Raw genomic sequence first — 19,186 nt, 5'->3', positions numbered from 1 at the left:
CTAAAAATATTAGTTTAGGTTTCTCAATTGTTACTGTCAATAGCAGTAACAATCTAAATTTTTTCTTGCTTTATCTTTTCTCTTTTCCTTTAACTCATTTATTACAAATCTTATGAGAAATTGAAGTGAATAATTTCTCAAATCTTTCATCTCTTTGCCATTTTAATATAATCTCAATTTCATGTCTCGGGCTTTCCAAGCCTTTTAGGAAATACTGGGGTGATCATTTGAAAGTTATACGCCACCTGCCGACTCCCCATGCCCCTCTCTTTTGGCTAGGTGACATAGGCTATTCAGCAAAGGGAAGTAATCTAACTTGGATTTACACATATCACTTGTTGAACTCACTAGTTTGGTCAGAGTCATTGTTCAGGACCTGCCTGTAAATTAGGTGAGTGCTCATTGCAGTACCATTCAGGTTTCCTGGGGAAGTCACTTAGGCCTCTGGCAGAGAAAGTAGGATCTAAGGCTTGATGACTGTCTGTTTGCTTGACTGTGGAACCCGTAGGGATATTGGCCAGATCTTGGACTATCAATAACTGTTACCTTAGCGTCAGTGCATGATTAGTATGTATGCGAGACTTCTGTCCTTACTCGTGGCTTTCATTGACAGGTTCATGAAAGATAAGAACTGTCGTTAGCCTTCAGATGATGTTAAAAACAGGAAATTCCTAAATTGGGGTTGAGTCTAGAAAGGTCTCTTAGAACACTTCAAATTCTATACTCTTACTATACAACAAGTGTTATTACCATAGTAGTTCCATAACACTTGGCCACTGACTGGCTCTTTATCACCTGTGTCACAGATCCCGTTCTGTTATCTACTCCCTTAGATCTTTATAAACAACGAATGGCAGAACTCAGAGAGTGGGAGAGTGTTCCCTGTCTATAACCCAGCCACAGGAGAACAGGTGTGTGAAGTTCAAGAAGCAGACAAGGTATGTCTTTTGTAGAAAAAGATTCCTTATGAAATAACCGCCTTCAAACAGCAGAGCAGTAAACATGCTCTCCATACACCAGTACATGCTCATGCTTCACCTTTTTCATGAGAGCAGATGGTTCTCCCTTTATTTGGAGTGTTTATCTTTCTTCAGTTGTGCCTCTTCCTCTCTAACAGGCAGATATAGACAAAGCAGTGCAGGCAGCCCGCCTGGCTTTCTCTCTTGGTTCAGTGTGGAGAAGGATGGATGCTTCAGAAAGAGGACGTCTGTTGGATAAGCTTGCAGACTTGGTGGAACGGGACAGGGCAGTTCTTGCAGTAAGTAACCTTAGAAAACATTAAGTCTTTACCCCAAATTTGCCATTCTGCTGGAATTTACCTTCCTTGGTCTTTCTAAAAGGATACTTTAAAGCAGACCTGGGGGAAAAAGCTGAGGAGTCATAATACATGTGAAAAATTAGACATGTTTGGATTTGGAGATCAGGCGGGGAAGTGGAGGATCAGCTGAATGTCTCTTATCACTGAATTGTGAAGAGAAAACTTGAGCTTTTCCCAACTGGTAAGGACCTTCCTTTATAAAACTCTCCCTCCCCATGACGAATTAAAAACAGTCAAGCAACAAGATAGTCACCGTGCTGCTTACAGAAAACCAGTATCAGATGATTCTTTTCAGAATGAAATAGAACAAGTTTTACCTCCCCAGAGTTAACCTCTCTTGACTGAAGAGAATCCTTCAGAAGCAGAGGGCGTAGTGTGCACTTCTCATACACTTGTGCTCATTTGCCCTGTGATTCTGTGATCCAATAGAAAGAAGAGACAGCAGGAGATAGCAACTTTCTTTCACTAAAACAATTATTTTCCTCAAATAAGGAACCTCTCCTGCACTAATGGGTTTTGTTGTTGCTGCTGTTTTTAAAATAAAAGTCAATTTCTTAGAGAATATAAACTTTTTGAAAACTGGAACCCTCTAGGAATATATGCACTATATACTTGGGATCTCCACCTGGGATCGGTGAATATTTAGGGTTTCCTTGTTCAGTCGGGGCATTCAAGCCATGAAGACGATATCGTTCCCTCTGCTTGGGAAAACAGGTCACTATTGGGCTTGCTTCGGGGGAAAGCAGGCATTCATTCTCTTTCTCAGTGTCCCTCCTACCATAGTTCTTCCCTGCTACCATCCCCCTCAGAAATCTGTTCATAGTATGGGAACAAAATGATTCCTTTATGGAAATGCTTTGGGATTCTAGCTATATATAACATTTATTTGTGAATGAAAACATTTTCTAATCTGGCACCCTAGAGAATACTGTTCAAATGAGGTGTTTATACATACTGTGAAAACAGTGTTTCATGGTAAAGAAACTCCTCCTTGGAGATTCACAGGATACTGGGCGTATTAAAGGCACAGGCAAAGCCTCCTAAATGCTCCTCAAGCTTATTTGAGCCTCATTACCATTTTTCTGGCTAACATACCAATATCATGCAAAACCAAGTTTTTTGGGACACAGTAGAGAAGGCTGCTTTTTATACTTATCTCTTCCCTGGATTATGATTTTTGTTGATAATTAAACTTGTATTTTACCTTTTTTTGGTAATCCTAGCATGGTTCTTAGCATGTAAGTGGCAAATGAGGGCACGTAGGTGGTCAATAAATGACTTTAATTGAGCTAAAGATATATCTATAGCACTGGATTAACACTGTACTAGGAGATTAGTAAATTTCTGCAGTTATATTTTCATACCATAACACTCAAATATCTTTCTTTCTCGTGTGTCTCACTGATCAAGTCTCTTTTCCTACCACACCTAAACGAGATTCATGCAGTTAGACACTCTCAAGCTATGAGAAGAGTGAATTTTAGTAAGAGGTCGCCCGTGGACGAAAGGGGAGCTCCTTACTGGAAAACTGAAATACTGCATCCAAAGTAAACACAATCGAAAATAAATCTCCAACTGGCAATTCTCAGTGAATGTGACTGGTGTCAGCAGCTCACAGGGACCATTTAGGCAGCCCACATTCTGGTCATTGACACTGTTCACTCTGTGTTGTGTAGATTTGGTGCTATGTTAGCTGCATAGAGAATGGAACCCCTATCGTATAAACACACATGTTCTAAAAAGTACTAGGAAATAGTTTGATTCCCTTTTTAAAGGGTGAGCCAGTATACAGTAATAAGTAACATGATGTTTTTAAATAAGGTTCATTTCATTCACATAGCAAGTACATAAATTGTAATGGAAGTCATAGTATTTTCATCTCATTGATTGGAGAATATTTTAATTTTAGCCTTGTCAGAGATCAAATAATTTTCACACCAGTGTGTCTTATATAGGGGAAAAAAGAAATTACCCAAACATATTTTTTTATTTCGTTTGTCAAACTTGTAGCAAATTTAAGATTTCTGAAGTCCAAATACTCTTCTATTTCAGTGTGCTCTTTTTTTATTGTTTTTCTTACAGACTTAGCCAGTTTAGGAACATGTCATTAAAATAATAACGTTTATAACATAAAGCAGTTCAATATTGCTATTTTTATTAAATGGAGCAGATACTCCACTCTTCATAGATAATAGTTGCTAACATAAATGTTTACTAAAAACCAGCCTTTAAGTTGTTAACATCTGGGCTTCCCTAGAGGAGATCTTGTTCATTTGGTGGTAATAAATAAACTCGCTGTGCGCTATGGATATTCCATTTCTCAGCAGGGATCTTGGCAGCTGTGGAGAACACTTTCTATTCTCATCAGTTGCATAAGAGCCCATGTTCCTGCCTCCTCTTTAGATGGATTCAGATTACTGATGTAGACACCAAAGAATTCCCAATGAGCTCTGATCGTTAATATAATGGAAGCTGTTTTGACAAGCAGAACGTTTCTTTATCATTAGTTAAAGAAATATTATGTTAATGTATTTGGATAGTGGTTACTGGAAGCACAGAGGCACAGGAACATGAACCTATATATTCACTGCAGTTTTTAGTAGGAACTAAACCAAACTGACAGTCCTAGAAATGCTTTTATTTGGAATTCACAGTTGACCAGGTATGCAACTCCATTCATAGTCATTTGTATTCTCTCTGTTTCTTTTTTCTTCTGCTCCAGAAATTAGTTAGTGTATTGCTGGAAAGTTCTGGGAACTTAATATCTCTCCATTTCTTTTCCAACAGACCATGGAATCCCTAAATGGTGGCAAACCATTCCTGCAAGCTTTTTATGTGGATTTGCAGGGTGTCATCAAAACCCTTCGGTATTATGCAGGCTGGGCTGATAAAATTCATGGGATGACCATTCCTGTAGGTATGTGCAATCTGAGTATGTTGAAAAGGAAAATGTGAGACCACCAGAAACGCAGTTTTACCACCAAACACAAGCAGCAGCCACGTAGAATACAGATACGGGCACACTTACAGCAGTTAGAACTGAGTGAAGAACCAACCAAATGATGTTACTGACACTGACAACCTCCCTTTTTCTGTAGACAGTCTGTGTGTAATATCTACAGGGACAAGCCCATGGGGGTCTTACAGATACAGATAGGGAACAGCCACTTAAATCAATACATCATTCATCTAAGGAACAGGCATGTCATTTGTCCACTGGCAAATGCTCAGCATTGTGCTAGGTTAGCTGCTGGGGTGGGTAGGAAAGGGCATTACTGGATGAAGGGAAGTCATGGGAAATTCCAAGAAGGTTAAGACTTGCTCCTTGCCCTCCTAAAACCTAAGACCTACTCTCTGGAATGAAATACTCTAAGTGTTAACAGTTGTCTCTGAGTGGTGAGATTATGGCTGATTTTCAGTTTCTTTTTTATATTTTTCTCCCTTTTCTATAAATTTCTCCAATGGCCATGAATTACTTTCACAACCTGTAAAAACAACAGTAATCCCAAACCCTTTTTACTATTAAGATCCAGGTTAGATGACAAAATCAACAATATGAAAAACGTAAAGGCCCCTATAGGAGTGTTATAATTGGGTGCTAAGTTGTGTGCTTCACCTGTTGGCACGGTAGCCCTTTAAATGAGAGGAAAAGTATCCAAGACTAAAGCAACTAAAACAGCCATTGAAGAGGTGTTGATCTGAGCTTGAATACTAGTTGTAGCTAATACCAACTGAGTGCTTTCACAGCAACCCCAGGAGAAAGGCACTGTTACAAATATCTTCAGTTCACAAAGGTGGAACGGGGTCTGGCGAAGTAAAATTACTTTTCCTAATTCATAGAGTAACTTTTAGAGCTAAAACTTTGATGTTAGAACCTAGGCTTATAACCACTTCACTAGAGAATTCCAGATACATCCCAGGAGGAAGAGATATTCCTAGTATCCACTAAGCACTCTGCCAGGTGCTCAACCTGTGTTCTCCAGAAGGCAGTCTCCTTTCCATGGAGAGTGCATAGCAGGAGTGGAAAGTAATGCTGAGGACTTTGAAGTGTCTCTTTTGGGCCTTCCTATCCAGGCTGAGCAGTAGTGATTTACTAAAAAAGGGAATGGTTTGGCTGATCGTGTGGATGGCTCAGAACAGTGCTTCTCAAACTTAATGTGTACATGAATCACCGAGGGTCTTCTTCAAGTGCAGTTTTTGACGGAATAGGTCTGGGGTGGGCCTGAAACTTTGCATGTCTAATCATCTGCTGGTCCTCTGCATTGAGTAGCAAGGAGAGGACACAGCAGAACCAAGTTAGGTGGCTATTGTGATGTCTCATGTAGGTATGGTATGACAAGGGAGGAATAATTTTACAGTGAGAACGGAGAAGGTTTAGAGATACGACTTCCAACGATTATTTTGTAAATTGTTCCCACAAGTGATGAGGACATGTGGAATGTTAGTCTTTAGAAAAGGCATTTCTGACTGTAGGGGATCTTCCCCTCCATCCAGATTCTTCCCTTGTTCAAAGGACTGAGAAGGGTGTAGAAGATTGCTCTTGGGGAAAGTCAGAATCTTAGTTCATTTCTGGTTCTAAGGATAATACAGAACAGTTGTTCTCCAGCATCACTTGCAGGTTGCGGGGATGGCCTCAGTGAAGCAGAAAGTCACTCTTTGTTATGAGCACACCTTTTAGAGGGCCTGAGAGTTAAAACCTTTGCCAACAATGGGAAACAATGTCAGTCTTTTTAGGTGGGAGGCCTGTCCTATATCTGTACAGAAAAGTAATTAAGAAGCTCAAAGGCCCTAGTTGTTTTTTTTTTGTTTTTTTGGTCCCCACACCACCTGCCATTTCACTATTAAAACAACAAATATGTTTTAGGCATTTAAATATCTTTTCAAACTAGTTAAAAAGCTCTGAGGAATACTGTGAAACAAGGCAATGCACATAGATCTCTGTTTGGCCTATCTGTGTCCTAGTTTTCTTTTATTTCGTCAGGAGGGAAGGCCCTTATTAGATAAAGATAAATATTGATTGGCGTGGGCCGGGCGCGGTGGCTCACGCCTGTAATCCCAGCACTTTGGGAGGCCGAGGCAGGTGGATCACGAGGTCAAGAGATCGAGACCATCCTGGTCAACATGGTGAAACCCTGTCTCTACTAAAAATACAAAAAATTAGCTGGGCGTGGTGGCGCATGCCTGTAATCCCAGTTACTCAGGAGGCTGAGGCAGGAGAATTGCCTGAACCCAGGAGGCGGAGGTTGCGGTGAGCCGAGATCGCGCCATTGCACTCCAGCCTGGGTAACGAGTGAAACTCCGTCTCAATTAAAATAAATAAATAAATAAATAGTCAACTTGTTACAGATTCACACATTGCAAGTAGGACAACAACAGGAGATTGGCGTATGACTGGTGCACAGCAGCCAGCAAAATGGATCATGTTTGCTGTGTAACTTCAGAGGTACCCTGAAAGTCATTTCCTAAAGCCATCTTTTTCCTTGGATTGTGCAGAACAATTGGATTGAGGCACATATTGTTAGGAGTAGCAAGTGGAAAATTATCTTGAAATACAGCAAGGAAGAGAAACAAGTTTTCTTTCTCTACTTTATTGTTGGACTAATTGGGTCAATTTGCTGTGACGTATCAAAGATCTTTTTGTGCCAGGTGGAGATTGGCTATTGAGTTCTCCAGCATTTAAATATATAAATTGTATATGAGTGCCTATTTTTTTCTTCTTCTTTCATTTTCTATCTTAATACCCTTTTTACTTTTGAAATAATTCATCTGTTTTACTTTATGACTAGCTTTAATTTCAATTAAGGAATAATAGCAACCCTAGAAATTCATAGGAAAGCATTGAAATACATTTTTTTTTTTAATAAAGATACCTAAAACCATCTCCCCAGCTTAGGGTTGAGCTGAATTTCTGTGAAATGAATTTATTGTTTTAAATGCTAATTATTCTAAAACTACTTAATTCTTAAAAACACTGTGTTCAGTTTCAAAAGTTTCACTTTGGAGGATATTCCCAAAAAGGTGGGAAAGTATAAAATATTTCTGACAGAATTATTCAGTATTCTTTAAAATTTACTTCAAGTTTGTTATTGTATCACAAAGATAGTGTCCTTGTTGGATTAAAATGTTGGCTGTTTTTGTTAATATACTTAAAACTGTAACCAGTGAATAACACCTGTAGTATTTTTTATTATAGATTATATTTTATTTCAATAAACTTTGATATTTAGACCAAAAAAAAAATATTGATTGGCATCCCTGATAATGTTTGATGCTTCAGTGTAAATTGATCTGGTAATAGCAGTGGTTGGCTCATAAGCCTCACTGTTTTCATCTGATGCTTTTTGGAGATTCTGTGGATGCTTCTCTACGAGTTAGAAATTCAGGGCATAGAAAAGGCTCTTACAGTAGTCTTTCCCAACTTTACAACTTTACTCATTAACTGGTATTCAGCCAATGAAGGAAAAAATGAGGAATTCTCTGAAACTCTCAGTAACGTTTTGTTTTTTTCTGAAAGTGCATTTGGAGGTATACTGGGATGAGGGAGTCTCCCTGCCATCAGGCCTAGGCAGAACTCTTGGGAGGCTGAAGTGTGGGTCATAAGAGCTCTCTCCACGGTATGTCACACAAATGAGGGAAGGATGGAGACAGGTCAACCTGGCAGCTTACCTCTCCTTTCCAGTTTTAGATATATTTGGGCTTGCCAAGAGGCTGCTTGTAATTCAGCCAACAATGTCTTTGGTTAGTCCATTGCTTAGTGAATGCAGCTGTACTAAATTAGAGGAGGCATAGGAGAAGATCACAGAAAGGAGCATCATAATTATTTACTTACTTATTCTCAGATTTGTCCAGTAAATTAATACAGTTGTAGTTGTGATTTGTAACTCCACAATTTAACGTTGGCTTCATTTTGTCTCTATACTTGGCTGTTTTTCCACAGTGAAGTCTGTAATACAGAAAGTCCATTCGTCTTTAACCACGAGATCGTCATTGTGCTTCATGCATTTTCCTGCAAAACAACCTAATTTTATGTTTGGAATTATAAAGAAATAATATAGTTTATATTTGCGTAGAATTAAAAAGTATAAAATACTCGTTCATGTACAATATGTGATTCTGTGTGTGATCGATGAGATAGTCTGGATTTTAAAAGGTAGTTTACGCATTTTACCTCTAAGAAAATAAGACTGTAAGGCTTTAGTGTCTAGAAGAAGGTCACATGGCTAGTAAGTGGGAGACCTGAGATTAAAACTCAAGTCTTTTTCTGCCTAAGCCATGGTAAACTGTCTTCTTATGGAGATTGGTTCCGCAAAGCAGGAAGGTGGCCCTGGTGAAGTCATCAGCCGTGTGCTGATTTTTCTTTTTACTAATACACAGTTTATCCTCATTATTTATGGTAGTTATGTTTTATAAAGTTGTCACCAACACTGAATTAGCAAATACTGCACTATTACTTCTAGGGGAAATATAAGGTTAGGTTTCTGCGAGCTTCTGATAACATTCTTGTCCACTGATCAGAGCATGGCCTTGTTTTATGTGCATTTCTGTTGCAAGAGCCATATATATATATATATATATATATGGTTGATTTATGAACACTGAACTCATGGCCAACCAGACAAAAGTAGTGTAACTCATACCTGAATGAAGCTTGTCTGATACATGTATTTTCTTTGTAAGGAACTTCAGACCTCTTGCACTTAGGAACACTAGACAGCACTCAGCACTATGCTTAGGGGCCATTTTAAACAGCAAAATCATGGACAAAAGGCACAGAAATGTGAAAAATGTGGCACTAAACAGACCACAAAAAAGACACTTTTTTTTAACAACATGAGAGCTGAAGCAATAAGTCATAGTGTCACCTTGTTCAACCTCAGCTAAGAATATGTGCATCAGGTGACTCAAAATTTTCCCTGCTTTGGGGAAATGCAAATTAAAACCACAATTTAATCACCTCACTCCTGCGAAAAGAAAGGCCATAATTAAAAAAAAAATAGATGTTGGCATGGATGTGGTAAAAGGGAACATTTTTACACTGCTAGTGGGAATGTAAATCAGTACAACCACTATAGAAAACAGTATGGAGAGTCCTTACAAATGTAAAGTACAACTGCCGTTTGTTCCAGCAGTCCCACTCCTGGGTACCTGCTACCCAAGGAAAATAAGTCATTGTATGAAAAAGGCACACGCACGTGCACGTTCACAGCAGTTTACGTACAACTGCAAAGATACAGTACCAACCAAAATGCCCATCAGCCAACGAGTGGATAAAGAAGATGTGGTGTACGTACACCGTAGAATACCACTCCACAATAAAACAGAATGAAATAATGGCCTTTGCAACAACTTGGATGGAGCCAGAGGCCATTTTCCTAGTGAAGTAACTCAGGAACAGAAAACCAAATATTGTATGTCCTCACTTATAAGTAAGTGCTAAGCTATGAGGATTCAAAGGCATAAGAATGATAGAATGGACTTTTGGGAAGGCTAGGAGGGAGGTGAGTGTTAGAAGACTACATACTGGGTAGAGTGTACACTCCTCAGTGACAGACGGACCTAAATCTTGGAAATCACTGCTAAAGAACTTACCCATGTAACAACGCCACCTGTGCCTCCAAAACTATTGAAATGAAAAAATTCTCTGCTTTGGATGTACATGCCCATAAATGACTCTGAGAACTATCAGTACTTATTTTTGGGTTACAAATAAATTTTAAGAAGTAGGCAAGTTTTGAAATACGGAATTCACAATTAAGAGCAACTGTATCTAGAGACTTCTTTTCTCCAGATAGCATTTATGAGGCTTAAATGTTCTGGAACATTTATGGTATAGCTCTCCCTGCCTAGATCCTAATCATAGGAGTGAAGGGGGCTTTCATAGTGAGTGTCAGAGATAAGCACACAGTTTTGTTTGGTCACCCATAAAAAAGAACCTGAAATGAGGTTTTTTTTTTTTTTTGTGGTTAAATTTTTTAAATGTGAAACTGTGTTGCAACATTGAATTATACCCCATGGTTCAGCCAGGGTAGGATCTCTAACACTAAAGGACAGCAACAGAAAAGAATGGGAAGATAAATGCCATTCTCTTTTATTCATTCCCATTTGGGAAGGCTAGAGAAAGGTATCATGTAACTGGAAAAGTTCTTCTTCTTTCTTCTTCTTCGTGAATTGCTATGCAATTACTGAGGAGTGATTTACTTCCAATTATGTAGTCACTTTTAGAGTAGGTGTGATGTGGTACTGATAAGAATGTATGTTTTGTGTATTTGGGGTGGAGAGTTCTATAAATGTTTATTAAGTTTACTTGTTCCGGGTCTGAGTTCAAGTCCTGGATATCCTTGTTAATTTTCTATCTCGTTGATCTGTCTAATGTTGACAATGTGATGTTAAAGTCTCCCAATATTAATGGGAGTCTAAGTCTCTTTATAAGTCATTAAGAACTTGTCTTGTGTATCTGGGTGCTCCCGTATTGGGTGTGTGTATATTTAGGATCATTAGCTCTTCTTGTTGCATCGATCCTATTACCATTATGTAATGTCCTTCTTTGCTTCTTTTGATCTTTGTTGCTTTAAAGTCTATTTTATCAGAGGCAAGAATTGCAACTCCTGCTTTTTATTTATTTATTTATTTTTGCTCTCCAATTGGTTGGTAAATCTTCCTCCATCCCTTTGTTTTAAGTCTTGGTGTATCCTTGCATGTGAGATGGGTCTGGATGCAGCTTACCGATGGATTTTGACTTTTCATCCAATTTGCCTCTCTGTGTCTTTTGATTGGGGGATTTAGTCAATTTGAATTTAGGATTAATAATAATGTATGTGAGTTTAATACTGCCATTAGATGCTAGCTGGCTGTTTTGCCCATCAGTTGATTAAATTCTTCATTATGTTGATGCTCTTTACTTTTTGGTATATTTTTGGAAAGGCTGATACTGGTTGTTCCTTTCTAGGTGTAGTGCTTCTTTCAGAAGCTCTTGTAAAGCAGGCCTGGTGGTGATGAAATCTCTGAGTACTTGCTTGTTCACAAAGGATTTTATTTTTCCTTCACTTATGAATCTCAGTTTGGCTGGATATGAAATTCTGGGTTGAAAGTTCTTTTCTTTAAGGATGTTGAATATTGGCCCCCACTCTCTTCTGGCTTGTAGGGTTTCTGCCAAGAGATCTGCTGTGAGTCTGATGGGCTTCCCTTTGTGGGTAACCCGACCTTTCTCTCTGGCTGCCCTTAGCATTTTCTCCTTCATTTCAACCCTGGTGAATCTGACGATTATGTGCCTTGGGGTTGCTCTTCTTGAGGAATATCTTTGTGGTGTTCTCTGTATTACCTGGAGTTGAATATTGTCCTGCCTTGCTAGGTTGGGAAAGTTTTCCTGAATAATATCCTGAAGAATATTTTCCAGCTTGGTTTCATTCTCTTTGCCACATTCAGGTACACCTATCAAATGTAGATTAGGTCTTTTCACATAGTCCCATATTTCTTGGAGACTTTGCTCATTGCTTTTTATCCTTTTTTTCTCTAACCTTCTTGTTTTATTTCATTAAGTTGGTCTTCGACCTCTGATACCCTTTCTTCTGTTTGATCAATTCGACTGTTAAAACTTGTGCATACTTCGCAAAGTTCTCATGTTGTGTTTTTCAGCTCCATTAATTCACTTATATTCCTCTCTAAATTGTCTATTCTCTTTAGCATTTCATCAAACCTTTTTTCAAGGTTCTTAGTTTCTTTGCATTGGGTTAGAACATGTTCTTTTGGCTCACAGAAGTTTCTTATTATCCACCTTCTGGAGCCTGATTCTGACAATTTATCACACTCATTCTCCATCAGGCCTTGTTCCCTTGCCGATGAGGAGCTGTGGTCCCCTGAAGGAGGAGAGGCATTCTGATTTCGGATGTTGTCAGCCTTTTTGTGCTGGTTTCTTCCCATCTTTGTGGATTTATCCACCTGTCGTCTTTGTAATTGCTGACTTTCAGACTGTGTCTCTGAGTGGACGTCCAGATTGTTGGTGGTGATGTTATTTCTGTTTTTTTGTTTTCCTTCGGCGGACCCCTCCCCCACAGAGCTGGACCTTACAGCATTCAGCTGTGCTTGCTGTGAAACACTGAACCATCAGCATTTTCAATTGCTGTTTTTTTTGTGGGGTAAGGGACCAGCCAAGCCCGATCACCTGGCTCCCTGCCTTGGAGCCCCTTTTTTTTCCTTTTCCTTATTGAATGGTCAATTCTCTCCCAGGTACCCCAGTCACCCACTGAAAAGGCACCAGGATCCATGCAATTTCATGTGCGGCGACTGTGCCGGCTGAAACAGCAGCGCTGAGATTCGCAGTGCTTTTCTTCCCGGGAATCTCCCTGTCTGGCTCCGGCTTCAGTCCCCCTCTCAATCAGCTGAATGGGTGACTCTGCCTTCTTGGAGCTCCAAACACCAACTAAAAGGACACCCAGTCCCGCATACTTCGCACTGAGAACCGCCGTGCCAGCCAAGAGAGTCATGCTGGCAACTGGTGGGGCTCCTCTGTTGGGAATCTCCTGGTCCGTGGGCAACAAAAATTCGTCTGTAAGTCTGGCGTCTCTGCACTCCCTGCGCCTTCACTGGGAGCCGCAACCCTGAGCTGCTGCTAGACGGCCATCTTGGATGTCTGTCTCCTGGAAGAGTTCTTCTTTTACCTCCTTTTTGTGGCATCAACTTTGATCTCTTATGCATTCACCCATTTCTTCATTCATTCAACAGATTTTATTTTTAGGACCCGCTGTATTTCAGCTCCTGTATAAGGCATTGGGGTTACAAAGGCACATAACTAAGATGTTTGAAGGACAGTAAGAAAAAAAAGTAGATATAGAACTGGAATACAGTGTGGTCTCTTTAGCTATCGAAGAATTAAATTTGGTGGACATCACAGGAGAGACATCCTGTAGTATTAAGGCCTCCTGGAGAAAGTGGTAGGATGTCTAAGTGATAACCTGAAGGGGACAGATAAGTAAAGATGGAGACAGGGACCTCACAGGCAGTGGGAGCAGCCAGCACAGAGCATTAAGGGAGGAGGGTACCGTGTGTTAGCAGATCTGAAAGTCCAGGCAGATAGAGAAGACAGTGCGGCCATGAGTCTTAGACAGCCATGCTTCAAGTTTTATTCTGTAGACTACAGTGAAGCACCAAATTATTTTAAATAGGCGAGTGCATTGATCAAAATTACATTTTAGGAATTGCTTTGAATCTGTATATTGCTTTGGACAGTATGGTCATTTTAACAATATTGGGTCTTCCAATCCATTAGCATGGGTTGTTTTTCTGTTTGTTTGTGTCATCTGTGATTTTTTTCATCAGCGTTTTATAGATCTCCTTGGGGAGATCTTTCACCTCCTTGATTAAAATTCTTTGGTATTTTTTTGGGGGGGGGCTGTTGTAGACAAAATGAGCCTAAGTGTCCATCAGTGGGTGACTGGATAAGAAGATACAGATATATACATATCATGGGTACTACACAGCCCTCAACAAGAATGAAGTCTTGATTTTTGCAGCACCATGGATAGGGCTGGAGGCCATTAGATTAAGTGAAATCTCTAAGAAAGAGAAAACCAAATCCACGTGCTCTCACCTGTGAGAGCTAAACACATCGAGGGACATAACAGACACGGGTCTTCAAAAGGAGGGAGAGGGAGAGAGGGCTGAAGGTTGAAAACTCTCTCTTGAGTACCATGTTGACTATTCTGGTGATGTGCACACTACAAGTCCAAATCTCATAGTTATGCAGTATATCCATGTAACGAATCTGCACATGAACCCCTTGATCTATTTGAAAAAGAGCATTTTGACTACAAATGAATAATCAGTTGGATAGAACAAATACTACTTAATTTCTCCTCATAAAGGATATTCTTCACTTTGACTACAAATAAATAATCAGTTGGAGAGAGCAAATAACTACCGAATTTCTCCCTGTAAAGGATAGCCTTCAACTAGAATATTTGGGAAGGATAGAAAAAGGGTTATCTCATGACCGTATTGAGCAATGAGCAAGAAGGCTGCTTCTGTCTCTGAATTGGGAATTTATCCCACCCATCTTCATTCTGTTCCACCTAAGGTCCACAGCTGGATGTCATTGCACAATTATGCAACACTAGCTAGATTCACAGGAGTCTTGATGTTGCTTCCTTTTTAACACTATCCATTATTTCCTGCCATGGTACCCAATGGAGCCATTCTCTGTGACCATAAATCCTATGCCTTGACCCTTTTACGATGGCAATGCCTAGTTATGATGATAAATAATCATTTCTATGACCTATGGAACACTTTGTACCTATTATTGCTACTCTTATAGCAACCCTAAAGAAACGTATTTTTCCCTCATTTTAATTATTTTTAGCCTGTATTCAAATCCTTTTCTCCTCTCATGTCCACAACCTCTTTGTGATGAAGGAAGAATCAAAGCTTGTTTTTAGTTTACCTAGGGAGAAATGCAAGTTAATTTGTATTGCCTTAGATTTTTCTCTGTAACAAGTTGGTTTTACTGATTTTGTGTATATAAGCAGAAAAAAATGTAGTCTATGTTTTAAGCTGAAGTCTGACATCAAAATGGACTTAGGATATTTTGGCCTACAGAAAAGATAAAAAACTACTCAAGTCATATATAATTATTTATCTGCTTCACCCTTTTCCAGTTTTACGTGTTAAGCTAAACAATATGATAAAATACACAAAGATGTAGATCCAGACCCTAAGGTTTTGCCTTGAATTAGCTTGATCTGGTTTATTGTCATTAACAATAGATGCACAGAGTGAAATGTGAAATCTTGTTCTGTCAGAATAAGAGTGAGGAGCGATTTGCTCTGCCCACCTAAGAACAACCAGGGCTTGTTAGTGGGACCTGAATTGATGGTGACAGGAGGTCACAAAGTCAGCTTCACAAGGAACCTCTTTAAGAGGTTGAAGCTGAAAAGGACGTCAGGGATCCCTAAGGCCAATCTCCTCATTTTACAGAGTAGGTCCAGGGAAGTAAATTCACTTCTGTCAAGAGTAAGTAGTGGAATAGTCATGGAATAAGCTTTCTTCATGACAGAGTCAGGAACATAATCTGACTTCTTAGAAATTACCAGCAGACTCCTGGGAAGAAAAACATCCATACATTTCGTACTAAAATCCAGTTTCCGTGTTTGTGTAGGTATTTATAGAGTTTATCATAGTTATAAAATGTTCAGTGAGGTCTGTTCAGTGTCATCGTGATAGGAATCTGCTACAGTACATACATAATGGAAGAGTTCAATGTAATAATCTTATTGTTTAACACTGTGCTCATGAAAAGGATTGCCAGCTCCTTAAAAGATGACTCTGTACACAATAGAGATGGGAGGATCACCTTCATTCACTGAATTGTGTTACAGATTTTTATGCTATTGAATAAATTTTTTTGTTACTAGGTATACAAAATTTGCTACAGTTCTCCTAGTGTCATAATCAGAAGCTCTTTCTTGAGGTCCGTATTTGGCAGATTTCTCAATTTCTGGCACGTTGTTCTGATGTTATCACTATTTACAGATTGCTTCATCTCACCCTAGTTTATATTAATATGTAGGATGTGCCAATGTTAGATACTTTTACAAGAATAAAAGTTCCATCAGAATTTCTTTCAGGCATCTATACAGTCTGATTTAAGAAGTAATGTTTGCCTTGAAGGTATTATCTAAGTAATTAAGTTGTCTGGTTGACAAAATATTGCTGTCTTTTCTGTGTAGTGTGATAAGCCCCCATCAGAAAACAGAACAGTGGCTCAGTAGTTCATAAATATAGTAGAGGCTTATTCTGGTATCTCTGGGGACAAAGTCTTTTCTTAATATAATTATAGAAATGGCTCAGTACACACATATTCAGTAAAATTTAATTTGCACTTCAGCCAAATTCATAGTATAAGCAAGTATTTAATTGTAAGGTTTTATATTTTTTGTAAGTTGTGAATTACTCTGTGGTCATTAAAAGCACCCAGGTATTAAAACTCATCAGGAAAGTTACCTGTGAATGGGTCTTAAAATAATCCTCTTTAAGAGCAATATGTATTTTACCTTCTGAGTGGAAGGGAAAAGAGACTGGGAGAGAACAAAGTCCTAGACGCATGATAGAATATCTCTATTTTGACCTCTCATCTCTTCCTTAGTTTTCTCCACCAGTCATGTTCTAACCTACTGACCTAGAATATTGTACTCAGAACATTTTCTAGTGTCCTTATCAAACGCAGTCCTTTTTTATGCAAAGTCCGACTTCTGTCTGTAGTCCCTCATATTTGCTCAGAAGACCCAAAACTATTCAGAGCCTACAATGGAGTATCTGAATTTGGGTGGAGACTACTTTTGTATCAGGCTGTTGAGCTTACAGCACAAAGCTAGAGAAATGAAACAACCTTTTAAGTCATCTGGCCATCTTGAGAGAGCATCGTTAGCATAAAAGATGGAAAATGGGCTTTAATATTTTTCTAGGAAGATAAGAGTACTCATTAGGTATCATCTGAGGTATAGATGAGAGAGAGAATTAACACTCTGTGTCCCCTTTGAGTTGGCTCTGCCTAGATGAAAGGGAGAGAGGAGCTCAGTCCTGGGCTCACCCATTCCCGGAATGTTTCTCTGTAGTGTTACCTTCGTAAGTTTATAACAAGTTTCCATGTGTTCTGTGTTCATATTCACAAAAGAGTTCTTGGGCTTTTTTATTTTTACCCTATTTGTGATCCTTCTTGACATTATACTGTAATCCTGTGATTTATGATTATCCACCCAGATCCAACCCCTTCCTCTCAAGAGTCATTAATACGTTTTTATGGGTAAAGAACTTGAATTCTGAAGACCCAGATCCAAGTCCAGGAGTCTTAACCAATGGTACTACTTTGGACTTAACCTCTCTGTGCCGTATTTCCTGTTTATAAAATGCTGATAATGATAGTTTTTTTTTCCATAGAGTTTTCAGTGTAAAATGAGATAAGGATGTGAAAATTACAAGGCTCTATAGAAATTATGTTAGTGTTAATTTTTTTAATTTTACCATTCTTAAGTATTAAAAATACAGATAAGATTGTCCAACACTTTACACTCCTTTCAGGCAAATTAGTACAGTTATTAGACAAAAAATAAATAAAAATGAAGTCAGCTTTAGAACAACTGTAGGGCATCATAATACACATCGACTCCCCTTTACCCTCCTTCTCTTGCTACTCAGAGTGTGGTCCGTAGATCAGAAGCACCAGCCTCATTTGCGACTGTGTAGAAATGCAGACTCTCCAGTCTCATCCCAGACCTGATTCAGAATCTGCATTTTCACAAGATCTTCATATGCTTTGTGTGCACGTTGAAGTTTGAGAGGCACCGTATAGCATCCCATGTAGCACTGGCAGCATTCAAGATGATTCTATATAGGGAAACAAGTAAACATTTTTTAAAATTTTACTTTGAAGAATATTAGAAGAAAATATTAGCTCATGAAACCTGTTATTTTACAGATTTTCCTTAAGGTAAGGCTAATAGGTAGCTATATACATATTTTTAGCAGGTGAGATGATTTAATAGAAATTAAGTAAATGATAGAGCAAATGATACTTGGAAATGGCAAAAATTAGGAAAGTGGCTTTTATGACTAGTCTTAAGGCAACCCTGATCTAGCATCTCAGTGGGATTCATAGCAGGGTCTTAGTATCTGTGAATGACCTTTGGGGTACTGTCAGCCCTAGCTGAAGGAACCCATAGAAATCTTAGCTTTTGGGTTTGTCAGGCACTCTAGGTCAGACTAGGGGTGTCATCTTTTTTCACCATCCACGTGAAAATACAAACTGAGACTACAAGATCTAGGGCCCTTTATTTTATTTTTGTTGTGGCTGGGATACATGTGCAGGATGTAGAAGTTTGTTACATAGGTATACGTGTGCCATGGTGGTTTGCTGCACCTATCCACCAACCCATCACCTAGGTGTTAAGCCCACTATGCATTGGCTATTTATCCTGATGTTCTGCCTCCCCCACCCCCTCCCCAGACAGGCCCCAGTGTGTGTTGTTCCCTTTCCTGTGTCCATGTGTTCTCACTGTTCAGCTCCCCCTTGTAAATGAAAGCATGCAGTGTTTGGGTTTGTTCTTGTGTAAGTTTGCGGAGGATGATGACTTCGAGCTCCATCCATTGTTTCTGTAAAGGACATGATCTGGTTCCTTTTTATGGCTGCATAGTATTCCATGATGTATATATGCCACATTTTCTTTATCCAGTCTATAATTGATGGGTATTTGGGTTGATTCCAACTCTTCAGTATTGTGAACAGTGCTGCAGTGAACATATGCATGCATTTATCTTTATAATGGAATGATTTATATTCCTTTGGGTATATACTCAGTAATGTGATTGCTGGTTAAAATGGTATTTCTGGTTCTAGGTGTTTGAGGGATTGCCACACTATCTTCCACAACAATTGGACTAATTTACATTCCCACCAACAGTATAAAAGTGTTCCTGCTTTTCTACAGCTTTGCCAGTATCGGATGTTTCCTTACTTCTTAATCATTCCTATTCTGACTGGTGTGAGACGGTATCTCATTGTGGTTTAGACTGCATGTCTCTAGTGATCAGTGACGAGGAGCTTTCTTTCACGTTTGTAGTTGCGTGACTGTCTTCTGTTGAGAGATGTCTGTCTGTGTCCTTTTGCCCACTTTTTTATGGGCTTATTTTTTTCTTGTAAACTTGTTTAAGTTCCTTGCAGATTCTGGATATTAGACCTTTGCCAGATGCATAGATTGCAAACAATTTCTCTGATTCTCTAGGCTGTCTGTACACTCTGATGATAGTTTCTTTTGCTGTGCACCACCTTTTTTGTTTAATTATATCCATTTTGGCACTTTTTGCTTTTGTTGCAGTTGCTTT

At 39.0% G+C, this 19,186-nt stretch overlaps 1 protein-coding gene across 2 annotated transcripts in view; it reads left to right on the top strand.

The window, feature by feature from the left end:
- ALDH1A2 (aldehyde dehydrogenase 1 family member A2) overlaps window positions 1–19,186 on the top strand; it is a 130,821-nt gene that overhangs the window by 46,252 nt on the left and 65,383 nt on the right. Inside the window, exons 2-4 of one of the 2 annotated variants that reach the window (XM_035258703.3) lie at window positions 834–911; window positions 1,118–1,258; window positions 4,106–4,235. In XM_035258703.3, the coding sequence (XP_035114594.1) occupies window positions 834–911; window positions 1,118–1,258; window positions 4,106–4,235 (349 nt within the window). Of the gene's footprint in view, window positions 1–833; window positions 939–1,117; window positions 1,259–4,105; window positions 4,236–19,186 lie in introns of both variants that reach the window. The other variant, XM_009004960.5, reaches the window with a different exon arrangement.

Source organism: Callithrix jacchus, chromosome 8 (genome assembly GCF_049354715.1).
Source record: "Callithrix jacchus isolate 240 chromosome 8, calJac240_pri, whole genome shotgun sequence".
NCBI classification, from domain to species: domain Eukaryota; kingdom Metazoa; phylum Chordata; class Mammalia; order Primates; family Cebidae; genus Callithrix; species Callithrix jacchus.
This window is presented reverse-complemented; position numbering and strand designations above follow the sequence as displayed.